Source organism: Cyprinodon variegatus, unplaced genomic scaffold (assembly GCF_000732505.1).
Source record: "Cyprinodon variegatus isolate N-32 unplaced genomic scaffold, C_variegatus-1.0 Scaffold178, whole genome shotgun sequence".
Lineage (NCBI taxonomy): Eukaryota > Metazoa > Chordata > Actinopteri > Cyprinodontiformes > Cyprinodontidae > Cyprinodon > Cyprinodon variegatus.
The window spans coordinates 443,962-469,553 of record NW_015150631.1 but is presented as its reverse complement, the minus strand read 5'-3'; the positions used below and the strand labels follow the sequence as shown (position 1 = coordinate 469,553).

Below are 25,592 nucleotides of genomic sequence, written 5' to 3'. Positions count from 1 at the left end.
CATTAGTTAAGGACTGATAAACAGGCTTTCCATTGATTCGTATTTATTGCATTGAATCATTCTTGCTGCAGAGAAACAATCAACCAAGCACAGATTGCTTTAAAATGTAATTGCCATCTACAGCTGTAATAACGGTCTTCTTAGTTTAATGTACTTTAACTTGGCACATTGGCTACACTACTCTTATAAATTGCATAAAATATGTTTTTTTCTTTACTAGGTGGACTTGATTAAAAACCAAAGTTTACTGAACTTCCTAACAAGATAATGATGAAGTTTAATTTCTTCTTCTTTATACTTTTTGTATGATTTAAAACCAGTGCAGCTCCGAGCAAATCTGCAGATGTGTGCCCTCAGTCGTTTTTTTGGAATCTATGAAATTATGAACAGACATCTGTTTGATTTAGGGTCCAGAGGACAATAAAGGTTTTTTTTATAGGGCTTCTAAATAGTTCTTCTTGGCCTCAGAGATGTTATGACTTTGGCCTAAGACCTATTAGAGAGTAGCTGCTGGTTGTGCAACACAGACAGTGGAAAATAAAGACACAAGAACTAAGAAAAGGAAAGAGGCCAAACAAACACATTTTTGGATTACTGCAGTGATGCGAAAGGAATGGAGGGTAAAGAACAGGGAAACTGCAGTTTGGCTCATTGACTATACTAAAACACCCCTAATACTGATTTATAGCCACTTTATTTGTCAGACTTTAATATTCAGGGATGAACAGTTTGAAGATGTTTTTAAGAGTCTTATTGAGGATAAAAGCTGGTCTGAGAAAATAAATAAAAGTCAAATATAATATAAATGAAATAAAAACTCCTCAAATGGCTGATGTAGCTTGCAGAAGTAACGGCAGCATAAAGTGTTTTTCACACTTTGACAGATTTTCAGGTGAATCTGCGGTTTGCTTGAACGTTTCCCTGCAGATGCTGTTCACACATGCATTTCACAGCTGGGTTTCTTCTGCTGGAGAGATGTGCTCTCACAGCTGGAAATGTGAGCAGGGTTGTGCTTAGGAGCGGTCATGATGTGGAAATCGCCATCTTCACATCATGAAAATAGCAGATGAAGCTCATTGCTGCGGTGATGCTATCGCCATATGTATCTAAATGTGGGGCATATTGGCCTTCTCTGAGGAACATTGATTAAATATTTTAGAGCTCTTGTATTTTTGTATAAAAACACCTGTTGTATTAAGATGCTGAATCTACCAGCAACAACCTTTAAAAGTAGAGGTTCTCTTGAAGTACCTGCAGCTGAGGCTTAATAAAGTTAATTTAAATTTGCTTTAATATATAAAAAAATTGGCAGATTTGAGCTCTCCCTATACATGTTTTCAACAACTTGATTAAGTCTGGAGGGTTGGCTAATTTAAACTAGCCCCTCTCCACTATCTCAGAAGATTGAAAGAAATCTTAAAATTTTTCTCATTGCTATTGGAGACAAACTGTGTGGAGTTAATTTTGCGTCACCACACTCACAAGAAAAATCACATTTTGTAAATTGAAGTAAAAAATTTAAAAAAGTTGCAATCCGTGCAAAAAAATATATATATATCTGCTGTTCCATGGAAAGTGAAACTCAAAACATTTTTCAAAGTTTGTTTTGTTTTCTGGATTGCATTTTTTTGGCTTGCAATTCAGTTTGCTGAACATGTTCTTTTCTTGCAACAACAATGGAACAAAATTCACTCCACACTATAGAGCTCTACCAGCCATGGTGGAGGACATGTTCACTGAATTGCTGGAGCAGATTTCCATAATTGTTCTAGAACTTTAAATTGTGCTTTAATATTAGCCTTAAGTGAGGATTCTATGTTGTGTAACATTTGTGTAATATTTTTCACTCTAGTCAAAAATATCTCCTTATTTCTTGGCTCTGTGTGTGTGTGGCCAAGGGTTTGTCACCTTGTGGGAACAATCTAAGGTCAAATTCCCATGAATGTGTTACATTGTGGGGGCTTATAGGTCTAAAGTGTGAATGGAGCTCAGGTTAGGTTCAGGATTGGGTATGAGTGTCTTGGTTAGGCAATAGAAATAACTGCAAAATGAATAGAAATCAATAGAAAGTCCCCATAAGGATACCGGGACTTAATATGTGTGTGTTTGTGTGTGGGTGTGTGTATGATGTGTGATGCAGATGTTCTCTGCAGGAGGTGTGTGTATTTGTGTAGATCTAGGAAGTGGCCTTTTGGAGGAGGCAGCAGACACAAACACGCCGTGTTTGTGTCATGGTCGCTGACCTAGGTCGATTGTCACCACCGCAGTTACTCAAGGAATGTAACCCTCTCACGCACGTGTTATAATTATTACTTTTAGACATTGTTTAATCTATCTTTGTCTGTCTGTGGGCCAGCGGGAGCAACGGCGCCTTCATTGCGCTTAGAAAATATCAAAACAGGGATATTGGAAGATATTCTGTGTGCTTTTCGTTTACATTAATATAAACATAGTGCATGTTCTCCTGCTGCTGTTTACATGTACTTCTGTAAGTTTCTGCATCAACTGAGTGTGTTTGAAACTGTGCAATGATAAGCTGTTTATTCCTGCTCTGTCCTCAGACACGGCACACGTTGTGCAGGTGAAGTAGCTGCGGCTGCAAACAACTCCCACTGCATTGTGGGAATCGCCTACAATGCCAGAATAGGAGGTTAGTCGTTTCTTAACTTTATATTTAAACTGTGGATTTTATGTGCAATGGTTACTTTGCATGTTTTGCATGTTTCAGATATTTTCTTTAATATTTTACATCGCATATTGATATAGTTTCCGAGCCTTATTTAACACATTTATATCTTTTTTTAAATGTTTTTTTTTTCATCCTTCATAAACCAAAAAAAAATTATTAAAAAAGAATACATTTGTTGGACAATATTTTGGGATACAGAGACAGCCCAACAAGGAACACGAAACTGTTCAAATACTGTTGAATTACTGTTTATTTTTTTGACCTATAGGTAAGTTTGTTTGAACAGACAGAGATAAACAACATTTTTAAAGCTCACTTTACAACAACCATTATTTTGATGATTTTTGTGTCTATCTTTACGAGGACTGTTAGTAATTTCTGAGGGTTTTTACTAGAAAGCTATTGAGAGTTGCTGAAATCTCAATGTTTTTTGCTCATACTGATCAATTTGTAAATCAGGGTAAATATATTATAATCCACCTGCAGTATTTCAGTAAAGGGATTTTTTCAGAACTGTATAAATGAGCAAAAAGTTATATAGCAGCTGCAGGACATCACCTCTCACAGCCTAACAGATCTACTAAATCTTACAGAGGTGTTAACCTCTACTGTTTTGTGTTCTTAAAAGTGCTTCACCAGATGATCTAAAAATGTTTTTAAGGACCTTGTTGTATAAATCCAGTGCTTGTTTCATTCGTATTTTCCTGGGGGAAAAGTGTAACTCAGAAAGACTTGAAAAGTTTGCCTGTTTTTGATTCAGCTGCCCTGTAAAATGTATCACAAATTTTCTGGCCGAAATGATGAGCTGTTGTCCTTTTGTTTCCTGGTTATACGTCAGGTGTCCGAATGCTGGATGGAGATGTAACAGACATGGTTGAGGCCAGGTCTCTGAGCCTCAACCCGCAGCACATTGACATTTACAGCGCCAGCTGGGGACCCGATGATGATGGGAAGACTGTGGATGGACCAGCATCTCTGGCCAGGCAGGCATTTGAGAACGGCATCCGCATGGTGGGCGCATTTCCAATTGCTTTTTACATGCAAATATATGTACTATTTAACACTTCCTCTGTTAATTAGCCAAAGAACTGGACTTAAGCATTTATGTGGTCAAAAGTGATATAAACACTTTTTTTACCTGTACAGTTTTTATCAGATTCATCTGTAGTCATTTTCTACAAGCCTCCTGACTTCTCAATGTAATGCTTGTTTATTAACATATAGTTTTTTTTTTTTTTTTTACATATTTATTACCTGTTTTGTGTGCAAACACAGTGTTGCTCTGTTGAATTGTTTGAGTTGAGTGGGAAACTTGAAATGACTACATTTCATAAGCGATTTGCTTTAGCCAGGTTTAACTTTATGAAGCAAATACTCTGGTAGTGAGGCAGTTGAGTTAACGATTCGCTGGAAAAATTATCCAGAAATAAGTAAAAGTTCTTAAATTTACTTTATTTACCTTTCATTTGAGCAGGTAAATAAGAGCATTTGCTTATGGAATGGCATTTTTTACTCTTAAAATAAGATATTTAGATAATATACTCTTAGTAAATAAAACAATGCAATAGTTGTTTCTTATTCTTGATGTAAATTGTATTGTTCCATTGGCAAAGTGTCTCAATTACCTCATCAGTTCAAGAAAAATACACAGATAAAAAAAAAAAAAAAAAAAAAAATTTAGTTATCCATTTTTTGCAGTGTTTTTATAAAACTTGAAGTTATTTTCTGTATTTTCCGGCTGAAAACGCAGAAAGCTATGGAAAAAAAGTCAAAAGTGGGGACAAAAAAGGAAAAAAGTGACCTGTAAAGATAGTGAGCATTACTAACACCCATGTTTCTGCTGGGGTTTGAAAATGACAGAGGTGAGAAAGATGGCCATTCAGCTGTTGGAGCTGGGTAGTCCTATCTGTCCCCGTGTCCCCATTAAGCTTTGATAGTGAAGATGAGTGAAAGTGGTGCGCTTGTTTTGTGACGTTGACACGAGCGGCACTCTGAGGAGACAGTTTGCTCAGAGCTGAGGTTTGAAAAGTAAGACGTGATTTAAGCAGATCTTACCTTCTCTGTGCCTTGTTTATATAATGTTTAATTATCCTCCTGCCTCCGTCACTCCCCCCCATCCCTTTTTGTGTATTATCCCTTTTCTTTTGTTAACTGCTTATAAAAGTACTCTCCATCACTCTCATCTGCCAGCGTTTGCTCCCAACTGATCCTCCCTCACTTGCAGAGGGGCTTCAAGCGCTTATCGCTGTCTGACAGAAGCCTTCTCTTGAAAAACTCCATTCTACCCTTTATTACAGCGTATTAGAGTCTGTGTGTTTAGTGTGTTGAAACAGTTGGTGTGAATTTCAGTCTCAGTTAGTCTGATCGTTTTTTTTTTTTCCTCACTAACTCCTTGTCTGACGTTGCGTTCATCATCCTAAGCACCTCACACAATCTTTATGTTTGAGGTTAAGATTAAATTGAATTTCTATTAGATTTGGTCTCAATCAGTAGAAAATTATTCAGAGTACAAGTTGTTATTTTTTGTTCATCTGAAGGAAGTTCTGAACACCTAGAGAATATTTTCAGTATTTTTTCTTACATGCACTCTATTTCCAAATGTATTTGTTCTTCTGCCTTCAAACATTAACTTCAGTATAATCTCATTCTTAATCCATAGTATTTAATATGTCATTCACCCTTTGCAGCTGAAACAATTTCCGCTCTTTTGGGAATGCTTAAAGGTTCAGTCGTATAGGAACTCTGGGATCATACACCGTTGGAACAGAGGATCAGGCTGGTCTCAACCAGGAAGAGCCCCTTTAAAAGTGTTATGACACACTTTAGAGCAGGAAAGTGTTCGCAATGTCTCTAAATGCTGCAGAATCAATATTCAAACACCTGAACAATGGCCCTACGTCATAATCCTGTTTGAATCTTAGACTCAACAAAATCCAGTTAGGCAGAGAGTTTCCTGCCAAAACCAGACTCGACTGTTGGATTAGCTGAGAGAAGCATGATTCTTCTCTCCAGACAACATACCTTACTGATCTAAAGTCCAGCCTCCACCCACTGCATCCAACACCTTGGATTACACCTAGTAATGCAAGGCGTGGATGCAAATAGTCTCAGAGGAATAATGAGATCCATTCTACATGGGAATTGATGAGAAAAAAATGGCACCTTGATACATTTAGACTTTATTCTTTTTTTATATTTGTAATAACGCAGGTTTTAAATGAGAGCCTCATAATGAGGTATTTGTAATGAGGACTTTTGTAAAGAAACGACTGATTTAAACATTAAAATGATTCTTAACTGCTAAGGATTTAAGTTACTGTTTGACTGTATACTGATGTGTTATTAGGCATTAGTATCCTTATGCATTTTTTGCTCTGTGATTTCAGTTGTAAAAAAAATAAAAAATGGTAACGGAAAATAACGAAAAGATAACTAAAATCTATTTCTTTTTTTTCAGGGAAGAAAGGGCCGTGGCTCTATCTTTGTGTGGGCTTCTGGAAATGGTGGGCGCAGCAGAGACCACTGCTCCTGCGATGGTTACACCAACTCCATCTACACCATCTCCATTTCCAGCACGGCTGAGAGCGGACGAAAGCCCTGGTACCTGGAGGAATGCTCTTCCACCCTGACCACTACGTACAGCAGTGGGGAGAACTACGACCGAAAGATTGTTAGTTTCAAAACGGCTTTATGTTTGTCTCAAATATGTTTTTTTTTCCTTTTCTTTTTTTTTCTTTTAAAGGAAGTTTTGTATGCATTCTGTTCAGATAAACCACTTCAGACATGCATAGACATCCATGAATGCCTAAGAGTTGGTTAAAGCGCTATGATCTTGTCTGACATCTTTCAACCACAGCACTGGGATAACAGAAAAGTCTGACCATGTAGGGCTGGCTTGTTTATCAGCTTCTTGCCACATTCCTCACACTGATGCCACACACACACACACACACACACACACACACACACACTATGCTCCACAAAAATCTTTGAACAATAGAAGCTCATGTGCCATAATCTTAGGCCTGCCTAGAGCAGCTCGTAAAGTGCAGTTTCTATGTGTTTAGATAAACCCTCAAACTTTTCAGTCCAGAGAAGCTCCTTCTGATGAGGACTCAGGCTGGAAGTTAGTCAAGCTTTTCTTGGCTGACTGGATGTCAAGCTGTGTAACTTGATGGCTGTTTAAAGTCTGCGCAATCAAAGCAATTATTACAGCTCTTATTTGAACTTTTATTACCCATTGCTTAATACAATGGGCCTTTTTGTTTCTCTCATAATAAATGTGAGGTGTGCATTTCGTATCATTGCTGGAATGTGTCTGAGAGGCCTCAGGTGTGTTTAAATCTCCATCTTGTCTTTAGTCTGTCTCTTTGTTTCCTGCTATGCCTGTTGTTACTGTGGTATCTCTCCACCATTCTCTGAAATTAGTTTTTTTCAATTCTATCTGCACTACATCCTTTCTTTTTGTATCCTTTTCTTTCTTTGCTCTGCATTTATTTTTTCTTCTTCTTTTTAATGTTTCATGCTCTTCTGTCCTCAGATCACAACAGACCTGAGACACCGATGCACAGACAGTCACACAGGGACATCGGCCTCGGCTCCCATGGCAGCTGCCATCATTGCTCTGGCCCTGGAAGCAAAGTAAGATCCACTTAACCTCATCCCTTTGTCCCGGCACTAGCCTCTAAAGCCTTCTTGTCCTCTTTTCTTACCGATCTATAAGAGAAACACGTGATGCTTCACATTGTCAACAGTTGAAATGCACTTAATCACTTGGAGGAGCTGTCTTTGTTTTATCAATGGTGTGAAGGTGGAAAATAATTAGCCATTCGTGTTCTCTTGATTATTGAAATTGATGAAGCATCCCTTTGAACTCGTGCTCTTTAGCAGATTTCTTAACTAGATGTTTATGCCTGAAAGTAAAGAAAAGCTCTATGGAAAAGTTTGTGCTGTACGCAACAAGTTTTTAGCAGCTTTTCCTGATTTTTTCATCCTGCTTACTCAATGGTTATCTTTTGAAGTGCTTTAACAGGATTAAATCTCTATTGTGAAGCGACAGCCACATTTAGCTGCAGTGTATACAAACTGTTAGAAGTCTTAGCCTGGATTTTCCTCGCACTCCCTGGTGGTATATTACGAATACATGCACTGGGATCCTGAGGCAGGTGGATAGCTCATTAGCATTTTGATTGTTTGCAGCAGAAATTTAAATGATGAGGCTTTTGGCTTTGTCGACTACCCTTTAACTCTGATTAAAACCTGAGCAGACAGTTTAAAAGAAGGCAGTCGATTGGAAAAATGTAAACTTTTACACCTGGAAAAAGTTTCATCTCCAGAAACTGTTCTTTTTTTATTCTATAACGACCTGGAGACATGGTGGATAGTTTTGGACACATTTATAAATGTGTTCATATTTTAAGGATTAAAATATGAACAATATTTTAATCCTTAAATTAAAAATTAATTTTTTTCACCCTATTTCAATGTCTTGCTGTAATCCCTTCCCTATCTTTCAGAACCCCCCTTTCTTTCAAAAGATCTATAAATGCTCGCTGGTTCTTCGCTTAAATCCATTCTGGGTTGCAATATTGTAATAAATTCATGAATTGACAACAGAGCAATGCAAGTGCAGAGACTGTGAATTAGGCTCATCATCACATGTTGAGCAGCTCAGATAACTGAGGTCACGTCGATTAACCTGGATAATCCAATCCAAATCCTCCGAACAGAAAATATTCTCTGTTTCCAGGCAGTGCCGGGCTCCTAAGCCCGTTTTCTCAACAAGATTATCACACATGGTTTCTTCTCTGCTTGCTTTCAACTTTTTTGTGGCTTTCAACAATACTGTTTGCTAATCCTCTGAGGGAAACCAGCTTCTTTCCTTAATGACTTTCACTCTGTTAGTTTTAGGTTTTTTTTTTTTTCTTCCTGTTGTTTTATTATAGAGCAGCACAGACAAAAAAAAAAGCAAAGTTCAGTGCTGGAAATAGATTTAATCAGTGTTCATTTATTTTTAATTTTTTTTATTTTCAAAGTTTGTTTTAGATCAGCAAAATATTTTTAGAATGAGATAAAGATAAGAGTGAATGCAAAAAGTTTAATATGTTATTATTATTTTTTTTAAGTAAAAAGCACTCCAAAGCAACCTGGCTCTGAAATATGAGTTCCTTAAAAAAAAAACAGAATAACTTATAAATCTTTGCCATTCAGAAATGGAGTTGCTAATAAGCTTCAGATTATACAGTGATGATGGTTCAGTTGATTGCTGCATGGTTTTTGTGGAGTGGAGTATTCATGGTTTAAACAGTTCTAGAAAGTTCTTGAGGTTTTCAAGCAGGCCCAGAGCATCAAACTGCCAAAACAGTGTTTGGTGTTGGTGTTATGTTCTTTTTCTCAAATCCTCAGAAAAATTCAGGCAATTGAAATGTGAGATAATGATAAAGTTCATCTGTCCACAGGATATTTTCCCAAGAGTCTTGGAGATCATCAGGATTTTTTTGGGGGGAAATTGTGAGGAGAGTCTTAAGCTTCCTTTTGGTCAGCAGTGGTTTTGATTTCCCATAGAGGCATTTTCCCCCAGACTCTCTTTTTTTTTAGTGGTTGAATAATGAATTTTGACATTAACTGACCTTAATCAAGGCCTGCAGAGCTTAAGCTCACTGTCCTGGGTTCAGAAACCTATGTGCTGACGGAAACCGTTTGATAAGCGCCTGTTGTTTGGATGCAAGGCTGGATAATACGGCCTTACATCCAATTCATCTTTAGATTAATTTCCTACTTTTGGTCGATACAACCTAATTTCAGTTTTGCCATTAAAAGCCTCAGAATGACTGCTAAGAAGACCCCAGCTTTTTTGCCCATACAAACTTTTGACAGTTATTTTGCCATGTTTATCCAACTCCTCCTTGTAAAATCTTAGAAAAATTCACTTTTCATATCACATAAAACTCCATAAAATCACTGAACCTCAATCTGTGACAAATGCTATAACCAGAGCCTAATGTATATTGAAATATCAAAAATGTCATATCACCTTTATTCAGGGTTCCTGCGGATCCTTAAAAAGTCTTAAAAGGCATTGAATTCTTCAATATTGAAATAAGGCCTTAATTGGTATTAAAATGTCTTAAATCAGTCTTTCATAGGTCTTAAAATGGTCACCAATTCATAAATAGCATTTTATTTTTGTAATTAATAATAAAAATTCACATACATATTTGGACATTGACCAAACAGCTTAGCTGGAACCATTATTAGTTCCATCCTGACAGCAGAACCAATAAAAACAATGTTGCAAACAGACCTTGGGGTGATGCGCCAATAACTTTTTATCTGGACAACATGGGGAAGAGTAAATTCAATGAAAATTGGCCATCCAGCCATGAGTTTTCTGCATGACTAAAAACAGAACCAGGGAATGTATATGAGGAATGGCTTATTTTGAGCAAGAAGTAATTCAAGCTTGGCATGATGGCAATCAAAGCTGTAGAGTCAGACGTAAATAGAGTGAAAAACAAAGAACCAAAATCAAGTTACAAAGAAGCAGCAGCTATTTCTCAGTTCTGTTCCTCCCACTACAGCCATCTCCGATGTCAAAAAAAGCACCAGTAGCACCAAATCTCTAGATAATGTTTGTTACGCCTACAATAAAAGCAGAGCTATTATGGACTTTGAGTAAGGATCAAAACAAAGTTTGTGAATTCCATTCATTATTAAAAAATATATCTGTTATTATTGTGTTTTTAGCTTTCTTCCTATATGGAAAGTTTTTCCAAATTGTAAACATTCAGCAACAACTGGGCCATAAAGTGATGGTTTATGTTAAAATAAGCATCAGGTTATATTTGTCACAACCAGGTTTTCTTGTGTTTATTGTGAAGTTGGTCTTAAAGTAAAATATGAATTATTGGGTAATAAGACCTGAAAACAAGCTTTTTTTTAATTTTCACAATAAACGTGTAAAATTCAAAAAAAAATGTTAGCTGTGTACAAGACATTTCTCAAATAAGGAAAGGATATAAAAATAGACTTTAGAATATATACATGAAAACCTGTCGGAGAATAAGTCTCATTGGATCAAATGGCTAGAAGAAAGAAAATGAAAATAAAGGAATCTTAGGTAATCCAGACATTTCATGGCATGTTTTACTTATAGTTCATTTTTGATTGTTTTAAGATAGAAGAATGATCTAAAACTCATTAAAGAAACATTTTAAGAATGTGTGACTACTTCCAATGAATGTTTATGTTTGATAATCAGAAGTGCCAGGTTAGACTGTCGATGTAAAATCGTTGTGACTATTCAAAGTTTGAAATGCTTTGCGTAACACCTGAATACTTCAGAAGATATATCCATAAAACAGTAATTTCTTATGAAAAAAAAAAATAAAATAAAAAAAAAGATCTACTTGGTATTTAAATCTATACTTTAATTTTTTTTTTACCAGCATAGTTTCTGAAATGGGTTATTTAATAAATTTAAAATAAATATTGAGACTCACCTTCACTTAATGTGGATATTCTTCTACACAAGATCCTTATTTGTAATAATTAAATAGAAAATGTTTTACTGAAAAAATATTGCATCTATAACAAGTATGTCATAAATATTTCTATTTCCTTTTTCGAAGGTTAGGAAGATGTGATGAGATTAAACATGGGGACCTTGATTCTTTGCATTGAACGGCTGAGTAATTGCTTGACATATATTAATATATCTAAGGTTAAGTTTATTTAGTTTCGGAAAATATTCTAAAAATTACCAGTAACATCTAATTAATCTTTAACTGAACTAACACACTAATCTTTATTGAAAATGCACTTTTTTTTTGTTTTGCAAATGATTTCTGGAGCTGGGTGGAAAAAAGTTATCCATTGAATATCAATTTAGAGAACAAACTATCCGATAATCTGGATGATTATCATGGAATTATATTTTCATCATTATCAAACTTCAAGGCAAAACAAACTGGATCATCTGCCCTTTCACTTAAAACATCACATGCAACAATGAATTGTGGGCAATTCACTCCACTGCATATTCACTTTGATGTGCGCTCAGCTCAAGTGTGGATCAAGTGCGCAAAGGGGCAAGACCGCTCTGTGTAGAAAATGTTGGCTTAGTGTGAACTGGAACCTCTATCCAGCTAGGAAGCTTGGTGGTTAAAACACATAAAAAACACACATACTCCTTCTCTCCTCCTGACATCATTGTATTTTGTGGGCAGGATTCAATACTATACATTTTACAGGAGCATCTCTGCCCTTCTGTAATGTAAGAATAGGAAAGCTACCCTGAAGTCTAAAATCAAGGAAAAAGAAGCATGGAAAAAAATGAAAAAGATATGAAGGAACCATTTTAAATAAAAATAAATGTATTTTTCCATTTCTCTGGAGCCACAGAAACACGTTTTAGAATTGAAAAAGCATATTCACCAGTGCTAGTTGGATGGGAATCCTCTGTAAGCAGACTGCACCTACCTAGTTTCATGCATTCTAGCTTTCTTTCCATCCATAATTACACTTTAGAGAAGCAGAGAAACGTATATCAGACTTATTTGCTGCTGATTCCCGCTGTCTGCGAGCTCCTCCATTAATTAGTTTTGGCTTGTTTATTGGAAGGCAGTCATGGCCTAGATAGCAATGCCAAAGTCACTTTTAATTAATGACCATAAAACTTTAATGGAACCATAATTACGCAGTGGCAGCTTAGCCTATTAATATTGATCCAAACATTAATTATTCTGACTTCTTTCAGGACTTATCTGTGCTACCACCCTTTATTTATTCTGCACTTGACATTTTATTTCAGGCCAGTTGTGCTCTAGATGTTGAATAACCTCATGGATTTAATAATAGTGAGAACACTAGTGAGACGTTGATTAATTTAGAGCAGAGAGAGTGTATTATATCAGATTTTTCCTTTAGGCAAGTCTTTGTTACTTCTATAGAGATTAGATCAGATTTTTGTTTATAAAGTCAACTTTTAACAAACAACCGAGCTCAAAAGTCACATTTATTTTTTCTCATCAAATATATGGTAATCAGATTGCAGCTGTGCAAAAGAATGAAACTAAAAACACTTCATTTTTAAACTCTAGCAGTTATTCCAGCATTAAAATTCTAATAAATCCCTTAAGGAAAAATCCTGGTTTGATTGCTGTTTCTTTAGTTTATCACAAAAAAATAAATTTTTACAGAAAATCAATGATGCAAACACCTCATAGTTTCTAACTGTTGGAAGCATTTGTTTTTTTTCAACATACCTGCTTTTTTTATGAGCTTTTAAGGGGGGAAATGGTCTGTTATTTCTTTGTTTTCCCTCTCCAATTTATAGAATTGGAGAATTGTCAAGTTTTATAGCTTTCAAAACCCAAATTTTGGTCTATAAGCGTAGTATGACAGCTTCTTCTAGAGCTTTGGAGAACTGGAAAAATGTGGAGGGCCTCAGATGTTGAGGGAGTGACACGAGGGAGGGAATGGAGCATCTGGCAAACATATGAGATTGAAGGGAATCCCATGAAACTTGGTGACCCACTTCTTCCTGTTTTTTGCCTTTAATCTCCTGTTTGGGCATCAAACGACTTCAGACACATGGCTGCTATCTGGTAATAGCTCTCACGTGAGATCTAAAAAAAAAAAAAACAGGCAGTCTTCATGTAGGCTCTCTAATCTAATCCACCATTTTCACTATGACAGGTCTCTTTACCTAATGCTTTGATATTGCAGCCAGGTTTTTGTGAGATTTGTTTCTATACTCTTTTATCTTGAACCTCTGTTCATCTTATAATTTTTCCCTCTATAACGTTTTCTAAATTTACTCATCAATTTCAGGATAAGTCTCCACATTCTAATGCTCAGTCTGCCCCTTTATCTCCATGTTAGTATAAGTTTTCACCGTTACCATGACGTTTTTTAAATGTTTTCCCTCCCTCTATAGATATGCTAATGAAGACTTCTTACAAACCCATGTTTTCTCTTCTAATTAGCCTTTTTTTTACCATCTCATATGTGACATCTTTGTATAGTATATACAGTGGTTAACTATTGCTTATTTCTTTTTTTAGTCCTTTATTAACTTGGAGAGACGTTCAGCACATCATTGTAAAGACCTCGAGAGCCGGACATCTTAGTGCTCCTGACTGGAAGACTAACGGTGCTGGTTACAATGGTATATGCACAAAAAACACACACACATGAAAGTCTAAGGCTGTGTCCAAACATCCGCCCTAACCCCTAAATCCCTCAGTCATTATATAGAGCGGGACTATATAGTGGACTGTATAGTGAACTCAGTTAACTGACCGTTGCATGGTCACTTGACTCTGCCTCCGTGCACGGTACTTGCACCATCTTTATTTGCACCCAACAGGAGGCTGCTGTCACAACAAATCCCACAATGCTTTGTGAAGAGAGCTCTCACAAAGAATTCTGGGATCTATCTACTCATCTAGTGAACATGGATGATCACTACTTCTCAAGGTGCATTGTGGGAAATTTAAAGTCCACTACTTTTGCATCCACTAAACGTTCGGACACTCATTTAAAATGGTGTAACTACTACATAGTGCCCTGTATAGTGATTAGGACAGACGTTCGGGCACAGCCTAAATGTTTATATAATCCCACCATTACCTTCTTGCGCTCTAGCATTTCGGTGCCTGACAAAAGTGAGATATAAAAAATAGCACTCCTACTGCATCATACATAATTTCATCCCCAGATAAGTCAGGTGGCCAGCAATTCCTTCTTGGAAATGCCAAGAAAAGTCAACTTTGTAAGGGTTATAGCCACTACACCTCATGTATATTGTGAATTTTTGTCTGCTCCTACAGAATTGACTAGGCTACCATTCAAATAGTTGCTTAGAAATTTTACTACCGTGTATAAAGCAGGATGTTTAAGTTTGAAAAGTAAACTAATTGCTTCCTCCAGTTTCTGATCTAATTGGCTAATAAATATCTGTCTATATTTGGGAACAAAAAGAACAATGAAATGTCATTTTCAGATGGTAAGATGATCTTTGAATATTAACAAATTGTGCAATGTCTTAAAATAGAATGCTATGAATTCCAAAATGTCGATCCCTATTCGAGTTCACTGCCCAGACCTGGACCTTAAAGGTGACACACATTCCTTTAATATATATCTTAACCAACCAACACTCATTCCAGCAAGATTGGAAACCGTATCATCAGCCTAAATGTATTGGAAACACAAACTTAAACCTGCTGATTTTTTATTTTTTATTTCTACTGTGCAGAGTGGAATATTTAATTAATCAAAGATTTTTGGAAAATACTTTGGTATTCTGTTTTAAAAATTGTCTCTTCTGCTATGCTGACTAATACTTTTTTTTAGGTTTATAAGCAATTTAAGTTTCAGTTCAAATTTCCATTGTTGATAGTAAATGCAAAACAGACAACAACAAAAATAACCACAGAGGTCAATTCGTCCGCAGTAAAGCTGCATTCAGGAGTTCTGAGCAAAATGCAGACTTCGCCTGAAAATTTGAACAACAAATCTCAGTTTCTTCTCACTGTGCCACAGCTCTTCCCTCATGGTGAAGCCTGCTATGGCTGCAGCACATTCTAAAAACAGGGACTAAACAGCACCATCTCTTTTACATTGATGCACAGCTGCAGCACACCGGCATTTTTTAGATTGAACAGCAGCAATCACCGCAGAGCACGGGTGTGTACCGCACAAACAAAGACGTGATTCGCATCGCTAAGATGCTCCTCCTGGTGCTGATTGACTGTTTTTGCTCAAAACACTCATGGTGGTGAACTATGGCATTTTCCAGACTATAATTTTCACCAGCCGCTATATCCATTATAAATAAAAATAAACCATAGATAGGTTGCATTAGACTTTAACTGCAGAGACACTCAAGTATATATTCCAATTAAAACATGGAGCGACTCTGTCACATAAAATAGTTTTATTATGGTAAACTAATTGGGAATTTACTGGTATATTTTTCATTTATAAATCGTTCTGCAGCATAGGTAACAACCCCGGCCAAAGCATTAAAAGAAAACAACTGCAACATATAGTCCAAAATATACGGTAAATGTAAAAATAGCCTCCTCATGAATTCATATGTCACACAATCACCTTTAACTTCTTAGTCATTTTACAAGGCAGTAAGGTCCAGTTGCAGACCACGTGACTTGTGTGATGCCAGGATTGTTTCCATTGCAGTTTTGTAAAATTTGTTAATTTCAATGCGACTGAAAAACCACCTCACCGAAGTGTAAATACCTAATATGGAAAAACATGAGTTTTGTCCAAATTACAGAGTTTCTATTTCACAAATATGTTTATACAATTTGATGGTTAACAGAAACACTGCTACTGAAAACAGTTTCATTTCATGAGTCCTTTTTACCTTTAAATAAAAACATGAAAACTGTAGATTAAGCCCAAAACATAAAACTGTACAAAAAAAATTCTCGAAAGAGTTTTCATCCGACAAAGTAATAAGATGGGATGTTTACAAATAAAGGCAGTTTGAGAACATTCTCAGTTGAGATAAGATCAATGAAGAAAATTACTTTAGGAGCCAAATGCCCACAAGGTAGCCAAGGACGGATAACTTCTAAATTGCTGATGTCAGTGTTAATGAGTCAACCATCAAGAGCGCGGTGAACAAAGGAGTGGGCATGACCAAGCTGCAAAATGAAAACTTCGATCCTTCAGGAAGAAATCTGCTGTCTGCAATTTAATAAAGGTCACCTTGTCAGGCTGGCAAAAAGTGTTGATGGATAAATAATATAATGAAACCCTTAGAAAAACAAGATTCACATGATTTTAGGCCATCAGTCTTTGTTCTTCTTAATACACTTACTGTTGAGTTTTTTTTGTTATTGTCTTTAACAACCTCACACCAGTTATTATTTACAACAACCGTTATTCGGTGAGATAAAAGGCCTTGAAGGTTTCTCCAAAGGTTCAGCTCCTGCTTGCTAAGTGGTTTGCCGCCAGCTGCCATCTGTCAGGGTCCGTGTGGTGGGTGCTGTTTTGTAACTTTCAGTGCATGTTTAACGCATACCTGAATGTGTGTGTGTGAGAGGGAGAGAGAGAGAGAGAGAGATGAGTGTGTGTATGTTGGAGAGAAACCAGGAGAGTGGGAACTAAGGGTCAGCCAGGCAGTAGACTCCATGTGCCTGGAGATTTTCCAAGTGACAGAACAAGCGGGGGGGTAGATGAATGAAAGGAATCCATACTGTATCATGTGTTACAATCAGTTAATTTGTAGTTTTATTTTTTTAAGTATCATAAATATTGTTTGACCAATCTAATGTTTATATCAGAGAGTCTGCAGGGAGAAGGTTTGAAAAAAAATAACCTTGCATTTTTGTTATCTAACACTGGAATGAAAAATATCTGCAAAATATTTTAAAACCCAGTCATCACTTAATTAATGTGTGCAATAAAGGACTGTTTATATGCAGCATTTGGCTAATGTTATGTAACATGTATTAATGCTTTGCAGTCAAATGATATATTAAGCTTACGGTGACAAAAGAATGAAAGGTAATAAAAAGGAGGAGGAGGATCTTTGCAGTCACGTTTTCCTTATGTGTCTGTTTATTCTGTCTCCATACGTTCTCATGATTAGTTCATAGATATAGGACCAAAAAAAACAAACAACAGAGATGACCACAGCGCGGCATTTCCTTGTTTCTGCAGTCAGCCACCTGTACGGCTTTGGCCTAATGGATGCTGAGGCAATGGTGAAGGAGGCGGAGCAATGGAAGCAGGTCCCCGCCCAACACGTCTGCGTGGAGACTGCCGACAGACAAATCAGGTACAGCGTAATCACAATCGGGTGGAGAAAAAGTTGATAAGAAACATTAAAAGATTGTTTGTGATAGCCAACATTTTGACCTTCATAGTCTGTGTCCATTTTTACAAAATGATAGATGTTAAATTCCGCTGTTTAATGGATGGTTTAATCAATGTTTGTTTGGGCATGTGACAGGAAAGTGATGCAGTGCAGGAAGCAAAGAAACCCTGTCACCGTGTGACTATGTTCTCATGGTGATCAAAGAAAAATATATGCCGGTACAATATAATTTAGCTAAGTATTAGTAATATTAACATCAGATTTGTTCATATCCGTGCATCCCCATCAAATATGTTCGCCTCATAAAGGAGAACTGTTTTTATCATGTGCTTGCTCATAAACCCCCTTCCCCTCTCCCCGTTTCAGTCTGTTCCATTTTCTCTCAGCTGTACAGTCTTTCCTAATTTTTTCTGTCTCCAGTGTTTTGCGCCGGCATGTGTTTTAGAGCACGGTTGTGCAAGCTGTACCTTGATAGGGGCCAAGCATTAGTTCTGGCAGGGTGGTTCTCACATAAGACCTTTACTATGCACACACACTCTTACACAGACGGAGCCAGGGCTTCACAGCTTGTTATTCTTGATGCAGCTGGAAGCCTGAGCGCTGTGCTGTATTAAACTGACTGGCTGAACTCGGGGCCCAGGACTGGTTTGCTTTCAGTCAAAGCCTCTGTGGCCAGAAAGTTCAGCATTATCGGTGTAATTCTGCCTCTTCTGCTTCATTGCACAAGTCTCTAAATATAGGGTCTATATAAAGCCTAAGACTTGCAGGGATCTTGAACCTTTTGCAGTTAAAGGGAAGAATTTCTGCCATAGTTTCAAATGAGTTAAGCAATTCTGTCACTAACCCCACCAACTTCTGCTCTGTCTTGTTGTTTAACACTTAGAGGTGCTTGAATTGTTGCTGGATCTCTATCCAGGAGTGGTTGACAGAAACAATAAAAAAATTGATTTTCTTTAACCAGATTAAAGAACAAACAACTCTAAGGATTCTTCTCAAGCTGAAGAATTATTTTTTGTTGTTTTATTTTTTTAATGAGTAGAGTATCTATTTGCAAAGTTGTTTGGAAGATTTTATTTTTAGGAGGAAAATGTAGACGGAGTCAGAGCAGATGTCACCTCTACAGTGTGTTCCTTCAACTAATGGCTGGACCCTCCAGACTCCTTTAGCTGTGCTGCTCTGCAGTTGACCCTGTGCATTCTGCTTGGAGCCAAAGTCATGATCTTTGTGCAATCAAGCTGGTAGTAATCAGCTGTGCATCTGCTCTGCTTGGTCCCTCAGTGATCTGAGCTGTGTAATAGACAGGCCAGAGCTGTTTGAAGGCTCCAGACTCCCCAGACAGACACTGTAAGAGATGGTTGTTGGTTTGAAGGAGTCTGCTCCAAGTGTAATGCTTTAAATGTTCACTGTTTGTTATTAATTTGTACTTTCATTTTCATTTTCATTTTTGGTTCCATAAGTAGGACTTACCATCTTTCTGGTGACTTGAGTTTGAAGAAGAAAAAAATCTAACTTTTTCTTTTTTCTTTTTTTTTTTTTACGTTGTGCTTTAATGTTTTTTTTTTTCTTCATAAATTCTCATTTTTAGGACTAATTCATATATAAGGTGTTATTTTGAAGTCATAGATATTTATATTTGATGTCATTCATGGTTAATATCAAAGAATCTTTAATATGTCTTGATCTCATATAAACTGCTGGGTCTCATTTACCCTTCGAACCGACCGTCAATGTGCCCCGCTTCATCTTTTTAACAACCAGAGATCTTTATCGGCTTATCTCCGAGAGATTATTGATTAAAATAAAAATATCTACACTCGTCTGTAAGCATGTCATTCTGTGATTGTTTCTCTGACCAGAAGGAATTTGGTTAAATGATCTATAATACAAGATAGTACAACACATTTCAGGGACAATATAAATCAGCGAATGAACTTAGTTTATCTTCATCAAACTCACACCGGGAGTTCTTGTACAGTGACTGCATGAAAATACCCATATCTGGTAAGATGATGTTTTTTGTTTTCTTTTCTTGTTCTCCCTGTTGTTTTGGTGTTGCTGTGGTATTAGATCATACCAGTGATGTTATTAAAGCAGCCTTTAAATATCTGTCTTTGCTATTCAGAAGAGGTTCTGCTGCTGAGTGGCGCAGAGCAGACTGAGCAAATAATCCTCTTTATCTTATCATGTGCAGCTTTTTGACAGGATGTGGATTCAGGAATGGAAAAGTTTTTAATGAGGTGTTGGTGATTTTGCTAAGTTGGACCAAAGATGGCTGATGACTGTAAATGACTAAATGTATTGGGAGTTAACAGAGTTCTTAGCTGAATAGAGTATTAATATACTGAAACACAAATGAAAACAGGCTTACAGATATGTGTAGAAAAATCTATTTTTGTAACTAATTTTTTAAAACTCCCCAAGCCTCAGTGGTTGCTCTAAAGAGGAGGAGATGGATGCAGTAGAAGTGAAGATGCAGGATGCTGATGAGGTCTAGAATGACGGAAGAATTCAATACAACTCAGCAGGAACGGCCTCTTTATGAATTTATCTAATGTTTGTATAGACAAATACCAAAAAAAAAATTATAATATTTAGAGGTTAAGCTAATTTTCACTGTCTGTCCCTAGTCTGCCCTACTGTTACAGTAAACAAACAAAATTAAAAGTATTTTATGGAGTTTGAATGAAAATTCAAAACCAGTTTATTTTCTGTTTCTTTAGTTTTTAAAATAAGGACAACCATGAAGATTTTTGGATTTTGTTCAATACGATATTATTTAATGCTAAAAAATAAACAGTTTTTAAGCTAATGACAAGGAATATATTTCTGTTTTTTTAATGCTTTTTTTTGAAGAAATCTTATTTAAATGTTCTTTAAAAAAAACTGCTGAAGCTTGTTAGAATGTTACTTTTGTTATACTGTGTTTAAAACCATTAGTTGGCTCCATATCGAGTCCAGAGAGCCAATTGCGGCTCTGGAGCCACAGGTTATAAAACCCTAGTTTTGTCAGTGGGAAGGTCTCTGCCTCTTCTTACCACTCAACCTGATGTATAACGGATTAAGAACCCAAATAACTCTTCATTTTATGTATCTTCTTATCCAATTGTCTTCTTTCATTATATTTAAACCTTCAATTCGCTCATATGCTTCTTTTGGTATTTTCTCTCCTTCCTGTCCAGCAGAACCATCCGTCCGGAGCATCTGGTTCGCTCTGTCTACAAGGCGACTGGATGTTCGAACAACCCCAACCTCAAAGTGGTCTCATTGGAGCATGTGGTCGTACGCATTACAATCACACACCCTCGTCGTGGGGACCTGTCAATCAACCTGACCTCACCATCAGGAACCAAGTCTCAGCTGCTCGCCAACAGGTAGAGAACCGAAGGAGCTGTGATTGGTAACACGTCTTGGCCTTGCAAAAAAAAAAAAAAATAGCAGAGTGGAAAGGATTACTGTGCGTTTTAATAGCTGCTGTCTTGGCGTCTTTGAATGAGTCCAAATGCCTCCATCCATCGGAAAATGTATAACATTAGACAATAGAATAAGCTTATAATTTTGTCTCTTAAACAATTTAAGAAAACTTGATATATGGACATTGTAGATTATATTTTATAATGGGATATTTGAAACCATGTATTCACCCTCTATAAAACCCGTTCTTTTTTTCTTTCTTACTGCCTGAGATTAAACCTAACTGGCTTTTGCTTTTTTAGGGTCAGTCAAGAATGCAAAAACATTTTCTGTTTAATATATGACAGAATATCAAGAATATTCTTAACATTCTTTAGATAAAGAGGTTTTCATACATTTCTGCAAACAGTTTGGTCCATTCCAAACAGATTCTCAGGTTTGGCCACTCATTTGTATTTTGCTGGCCGCTCCAAATTATCAACAGTGTTTTCCATAAGTTCCTCCGTAGCTTATCATCAGTACGATAAAGGTCATTTTTTCATTGGGAAAACACAGTACTGGCTAATATTTAACTTCCTGGCTGATGCCCTGAGATGACGCTTCAGTATTTACAAAGAGTATCAGTCTGTCCTGGAACAAATCCATCTTAAAAATAGTCTATTATTCAGGCAATTATCTAATATAAATAATTTAGCTTATCACAACCATTCTACATCACTTTTGCCTAATTAAGACAAAACCACAAGGAAAAGAGAAACAATTATGTAAACAGGTGGCATCAGCTGTTTGTTCAAGTCACAATTCTTATTCTTTTTTTTTAACTCTAATTATTTTCCACAGCTTAGCTTTGTAATCCTGACCCCACCCTCTGCATCATCTGCCTGTTTGCAGCCAGCGGAGGCTCAGTCCTGTTTTTAAAGTTACACATGTTGTTAATTAAGAACTTACAGCTGGGTCAAGAGTTTTAAAGCATGATGATATGTTCCCTCAGATTATTTTCCATTAGAAGGCAATGGACCGCCTCTGTGCTTCTTGCATATACGCCACAGTTTAATTGTTGGATTTTGGCATCTTCAGGACTACCTGTGACCTTTTTTAATTTCCAACAATATTGTGGATTAATTAAACATTTAGCTCCATACAGTTAAGGCAGAGAGTGTATTATTTTGTCCTTGGAATTTATTGATTGATCTACCATTTAGCATTTAGGACACTCTAGTTTTAAATGAAAGGTTACACATCCTGATTGTTACAACTAAATTCCCTCCTTCCAGATAGATTGCAGAAATCCACTGCTCAGTTAGTGTTTATTAGAGGCTGTAATTATATTGTTCTGAGGCTGATTTGTCCAAATTGCTCTGCTAGTTGCACCACTTCAGTTTATTAGTGATCTGACTAGAATCTCTGGGGTGTGTGTCCCTGTCTGGGTTTGTATTTTTGATGTTCAGGTTGTTTGATCACTCCATGGAGGGCTTTAAGAACTGGGAATTTATGACCACCCACTGCTGGGGAGAGCCAGCAGAAGGCGACTGGATCCTGGAGATCTACGACTCACCCTCTCAACTCCGCAGCCAGAAAGTGCCTGGTAAAAACTGCACTGCTATTAACGGTTTTTAAAAGGATCCGTTTGGTTGACTCAACAGAATGTTTAAAAAAAAACATTAGCAGTGATTGGAGCATTAGTAGGAAGCACTTTACTTTGCTGTAGCACATCTAATCAAATCACGTATTATTGTTTCATTAAATGAATTCATTTCATTTAGTTACTTTCCCTCTTGAATAACAATAAAATTAATTAGCTATCACATATTTTCTTTTGAGCTTGGAGTAAAAATAAGTGAAGATTTTCAGCTTTTTGCACGATTTCCAGGATTCAACAATCATCAATCTGTTAACTCTTTTTGTATACATACATTCCAGGACCAGTGTTAAAATTTGTCTTTAAAAACTTGTACAGATGTATATTTCTACCTTGGCTAAAAAGGACAGAGAACTTGTCTATTTTTCACAGGAAAGTTGAAGGAGTGGTCTCTGGTGCTGTATGGCACCGCTGTCCATCCGTACTCCACACAGCCAAAGCCTCGCAACGCAGGTGATCAGCAGCCAGTTGAAGAGGAGTACAATGGTAAATGATAAATCTAGATACATGCATATTAGCTTCACCTCAGAGAAAATTACATGCATGTTGGCTGGATATCGACTAATTGCTCCCTAATAAGTGCTGCAAATGTTTTAAGCCAACTCTGCTTTTTCTTCTTCGATTTACAAGATAAAAAAAGGACACAGTCATAAAAAAATGTTACAAAGACAAATTAAACAAAAAAGAAACATTTTCTAAATAAATCTAACAAAAAAATTAACAATGGATAGCAAATTTAGAGAGCAAACATGTGTTTTGCAGTCTCTTGTTGCTGAATTCAATAATGTAGTGGTGGACACTTGCACGTATCGGCTGATCCCGATACGAGAACATAAAAAAAAAACAGTAATGTCAGCCTAAAATATCAGCCTTCTGATGTCAGTCCTTCTCCATTAACAACCTAAAAGGGGAATTTCTTTAGTTTAAGGGGCTAAAATTGATTATTTAACATTCAGTTAGTATTTTTAATGCCACTTCAAGTGTTATTGATTATCTCTGATGAGTTTCATACGATCTGTTTCAGGTCCCTGTGATCCTGAATGCAGCAACAATGCCTGTGAGGGTCCCGGACCACACCACTGCAATAACTGCCTCCACTACTTCCTCAAGTTCAAGAACAACACCAGGTTTGTCTTGTTTAGAAGATTATGTTATGTTATTCTTATTGCCACCTTGCCAGACAGGACACTGTAGAAAAAAAAAAAGAAGATTATGTTAATGTTTTCTTTAAAGATATGTCGGTAAAATACATAGAAACCCACTAGTTGTACAAATTGTTTCCAAGATTAGGATTTTTAAGGCGAACTATTATTAAAAGAATATGTACCGTATTTTCACGACCATAAGGTGCACCATACTAAAAGGCGCAGTCTCAGTTATGTGTGCCATTACTGTATTTAACACACACATAAGGCGCACCGGATTATAGGGCGCAGGTTTTATATGTCTACTGCGTATTTAAAAATAGAGCGGGAGCAAAACTGAGTATGATTGTGCTTTATTCATGTATTTATTATAAAGTATTAATCAAACCCATCAAAGTCATCATCCTCTGTTTCTGAATTAAACAGCTGTGCTAAATCATATATGCCAATTTCCCCTTCTTTGCTGTCAGAGTCAATTTCAGTGCCGTGCGGCTCCTCGGAAATGATGCCGGCTTTTGCAAAAGCTCGAACAACAGTGCCAGCAGACACGTTAGCCCAAGCATCTGCAATCCATCCGCAAACTGTGGCGTTACTTGCCCAGCGCTGCCTTCCACTTTTCGTGAAATTGTGGTCTCCGTCGGTCATCCATCGGTCCCACGCCGCTCGCAGCCTTACTTTGAACGGCCGGTTCACACCGATGTCGAGAGGTTGAAGTTCCTTTGTCAGACCTCCCGCAATAACAGCAAGCAGAGCGTTCATTTGTTTCACCTTGTTTTTTCACATCCGAAACTCAGCTGCGTCTTCTTCACCTGTCTGAGTTTGTTTTCCATCTTCCTTCACTTGTAAACCATCGATTCATTAATCTTAAATTCTCTCGCGGCTGCTCGATTTCCATGTTCCTCTGCGTAGCTGATAGCCTTCAGTTTAAACTGTGCTTCATGGGTGTGTCTCTCTGCCATTTTCAGGGTTGTTAAGACAACAATGTTCTGCATAAAGCACATACCTGTTCTTTTATACACAATCCACGCCCACACTTCCCCCTTTAACGTTCTCATGTTGGTCTCAACAACATCTGCAGTAACAACACACATAGGGTGCACCGCACTATAGGGCGCCCCGAACATTTTCAGGGAAAAAAAAGACATTTATATGCGCCTTATAGTCGTGAAAATAAGGTAGTTTCAAAACTAATCCAGAGAAAAAGGAGAAGGATAGGAACTTATTGAGTAAATGAAGCATATTTTATTATATAGTAAATGACAAACTGGTCATTTCTTTTTACTTAGAAGTTATTGTAGCTCATAAACACTGCAGTGATGTCATTCATGTTTATTGTTAAACCATAGATCTGTAGAAACTATGATGAGAAACAGATCATGGGCTTTAATGCCGCAACCTGTGTAGCAAAACTCGCCAAGTCAGTGGTTCTCAAATACATATCCCCTTTGCAGAACTTCGCCAACCTGCAGTGCTTCTTAAAAGAAATGTTGGTTATTTTTGAAAAGTAAATAGTTAATACAAGCTATTGTGTTGCATTGTGGAGTTGCTAAGTAACTACTGGGGTGTTTACGCAGAAGGGAAACGTCTGGAATTGGAGTTTATTATTTTCCTGGCTGGATTAAGTCACTAAAAAACCATTTCCAGACATTATAGCTTATTCCATTTGAAAAAAAAAAACACGTCACTTTCTAAAAATTACTTTCACTGATTTATATTATTCTTGATCCAGAATTTCAAGCTTGTATTTATCTCCATTTGAAATTGTGTTTTTGAACGCAACATTGGCTAAGATTATATATATATATATATATATATATATATATATATATATATATATATATATATATATATATA

General features: G+C 36.8%; 1 protein-coding gene across 3 annotated transcripts in view; it reads left to right on the top strand.

Moving 5' to 3' along the window:
* The window catches only part of pcsk5 (proprotein convertase subtilisin/kexin type 5), a 76,035-nt gene that overhangs the window by 38,629 nt on the left and 11,814 nt on the right, over positions 1–25,592 (top strand). For 2 of the 3 annotated variants that reach the window (XM_015378778.1, XM_015378776.1), the window contains exons 6-15: positions 2,562–2,650; positions 3,528–3,700; positions 6,147–6,359; positions 7,230–7,330; positions 13,756–13,859; positions 17,387–17,504; positions 20,723–20,914; positions 22,403–22,539; positions 22,966–23,079; positions 23,618–23,720. In XM_015378778.1, the coding sequence (XP_015234264.1) occupies positions 2,562–2,650; positions 3,528–3,700; positions 6,147–6,359; positions 7,230–7,330; positions 13,756–13,859; positions 17,387–17,504; positions 20,723–20,914; positions 22,403–22,539; positions 22,966–23,079; positions 23,618–23,720 (1,344 nt within the window). The remainder of the gene's footprint in view (positions 1–2,561; positions 2,651–3,527; positions 3,701–6,146; positions 6,360–7,229; positions 7,331–13,755; positions 13,860–17,386; positions 17,505–20,722; positions 20,915–22,402; positions 22,540–22,965; positions 23,080–23,617; positions 23,721–25,592) is intronic. The other variant, XM_015378777.1, reaches the window with a different exon arrangement.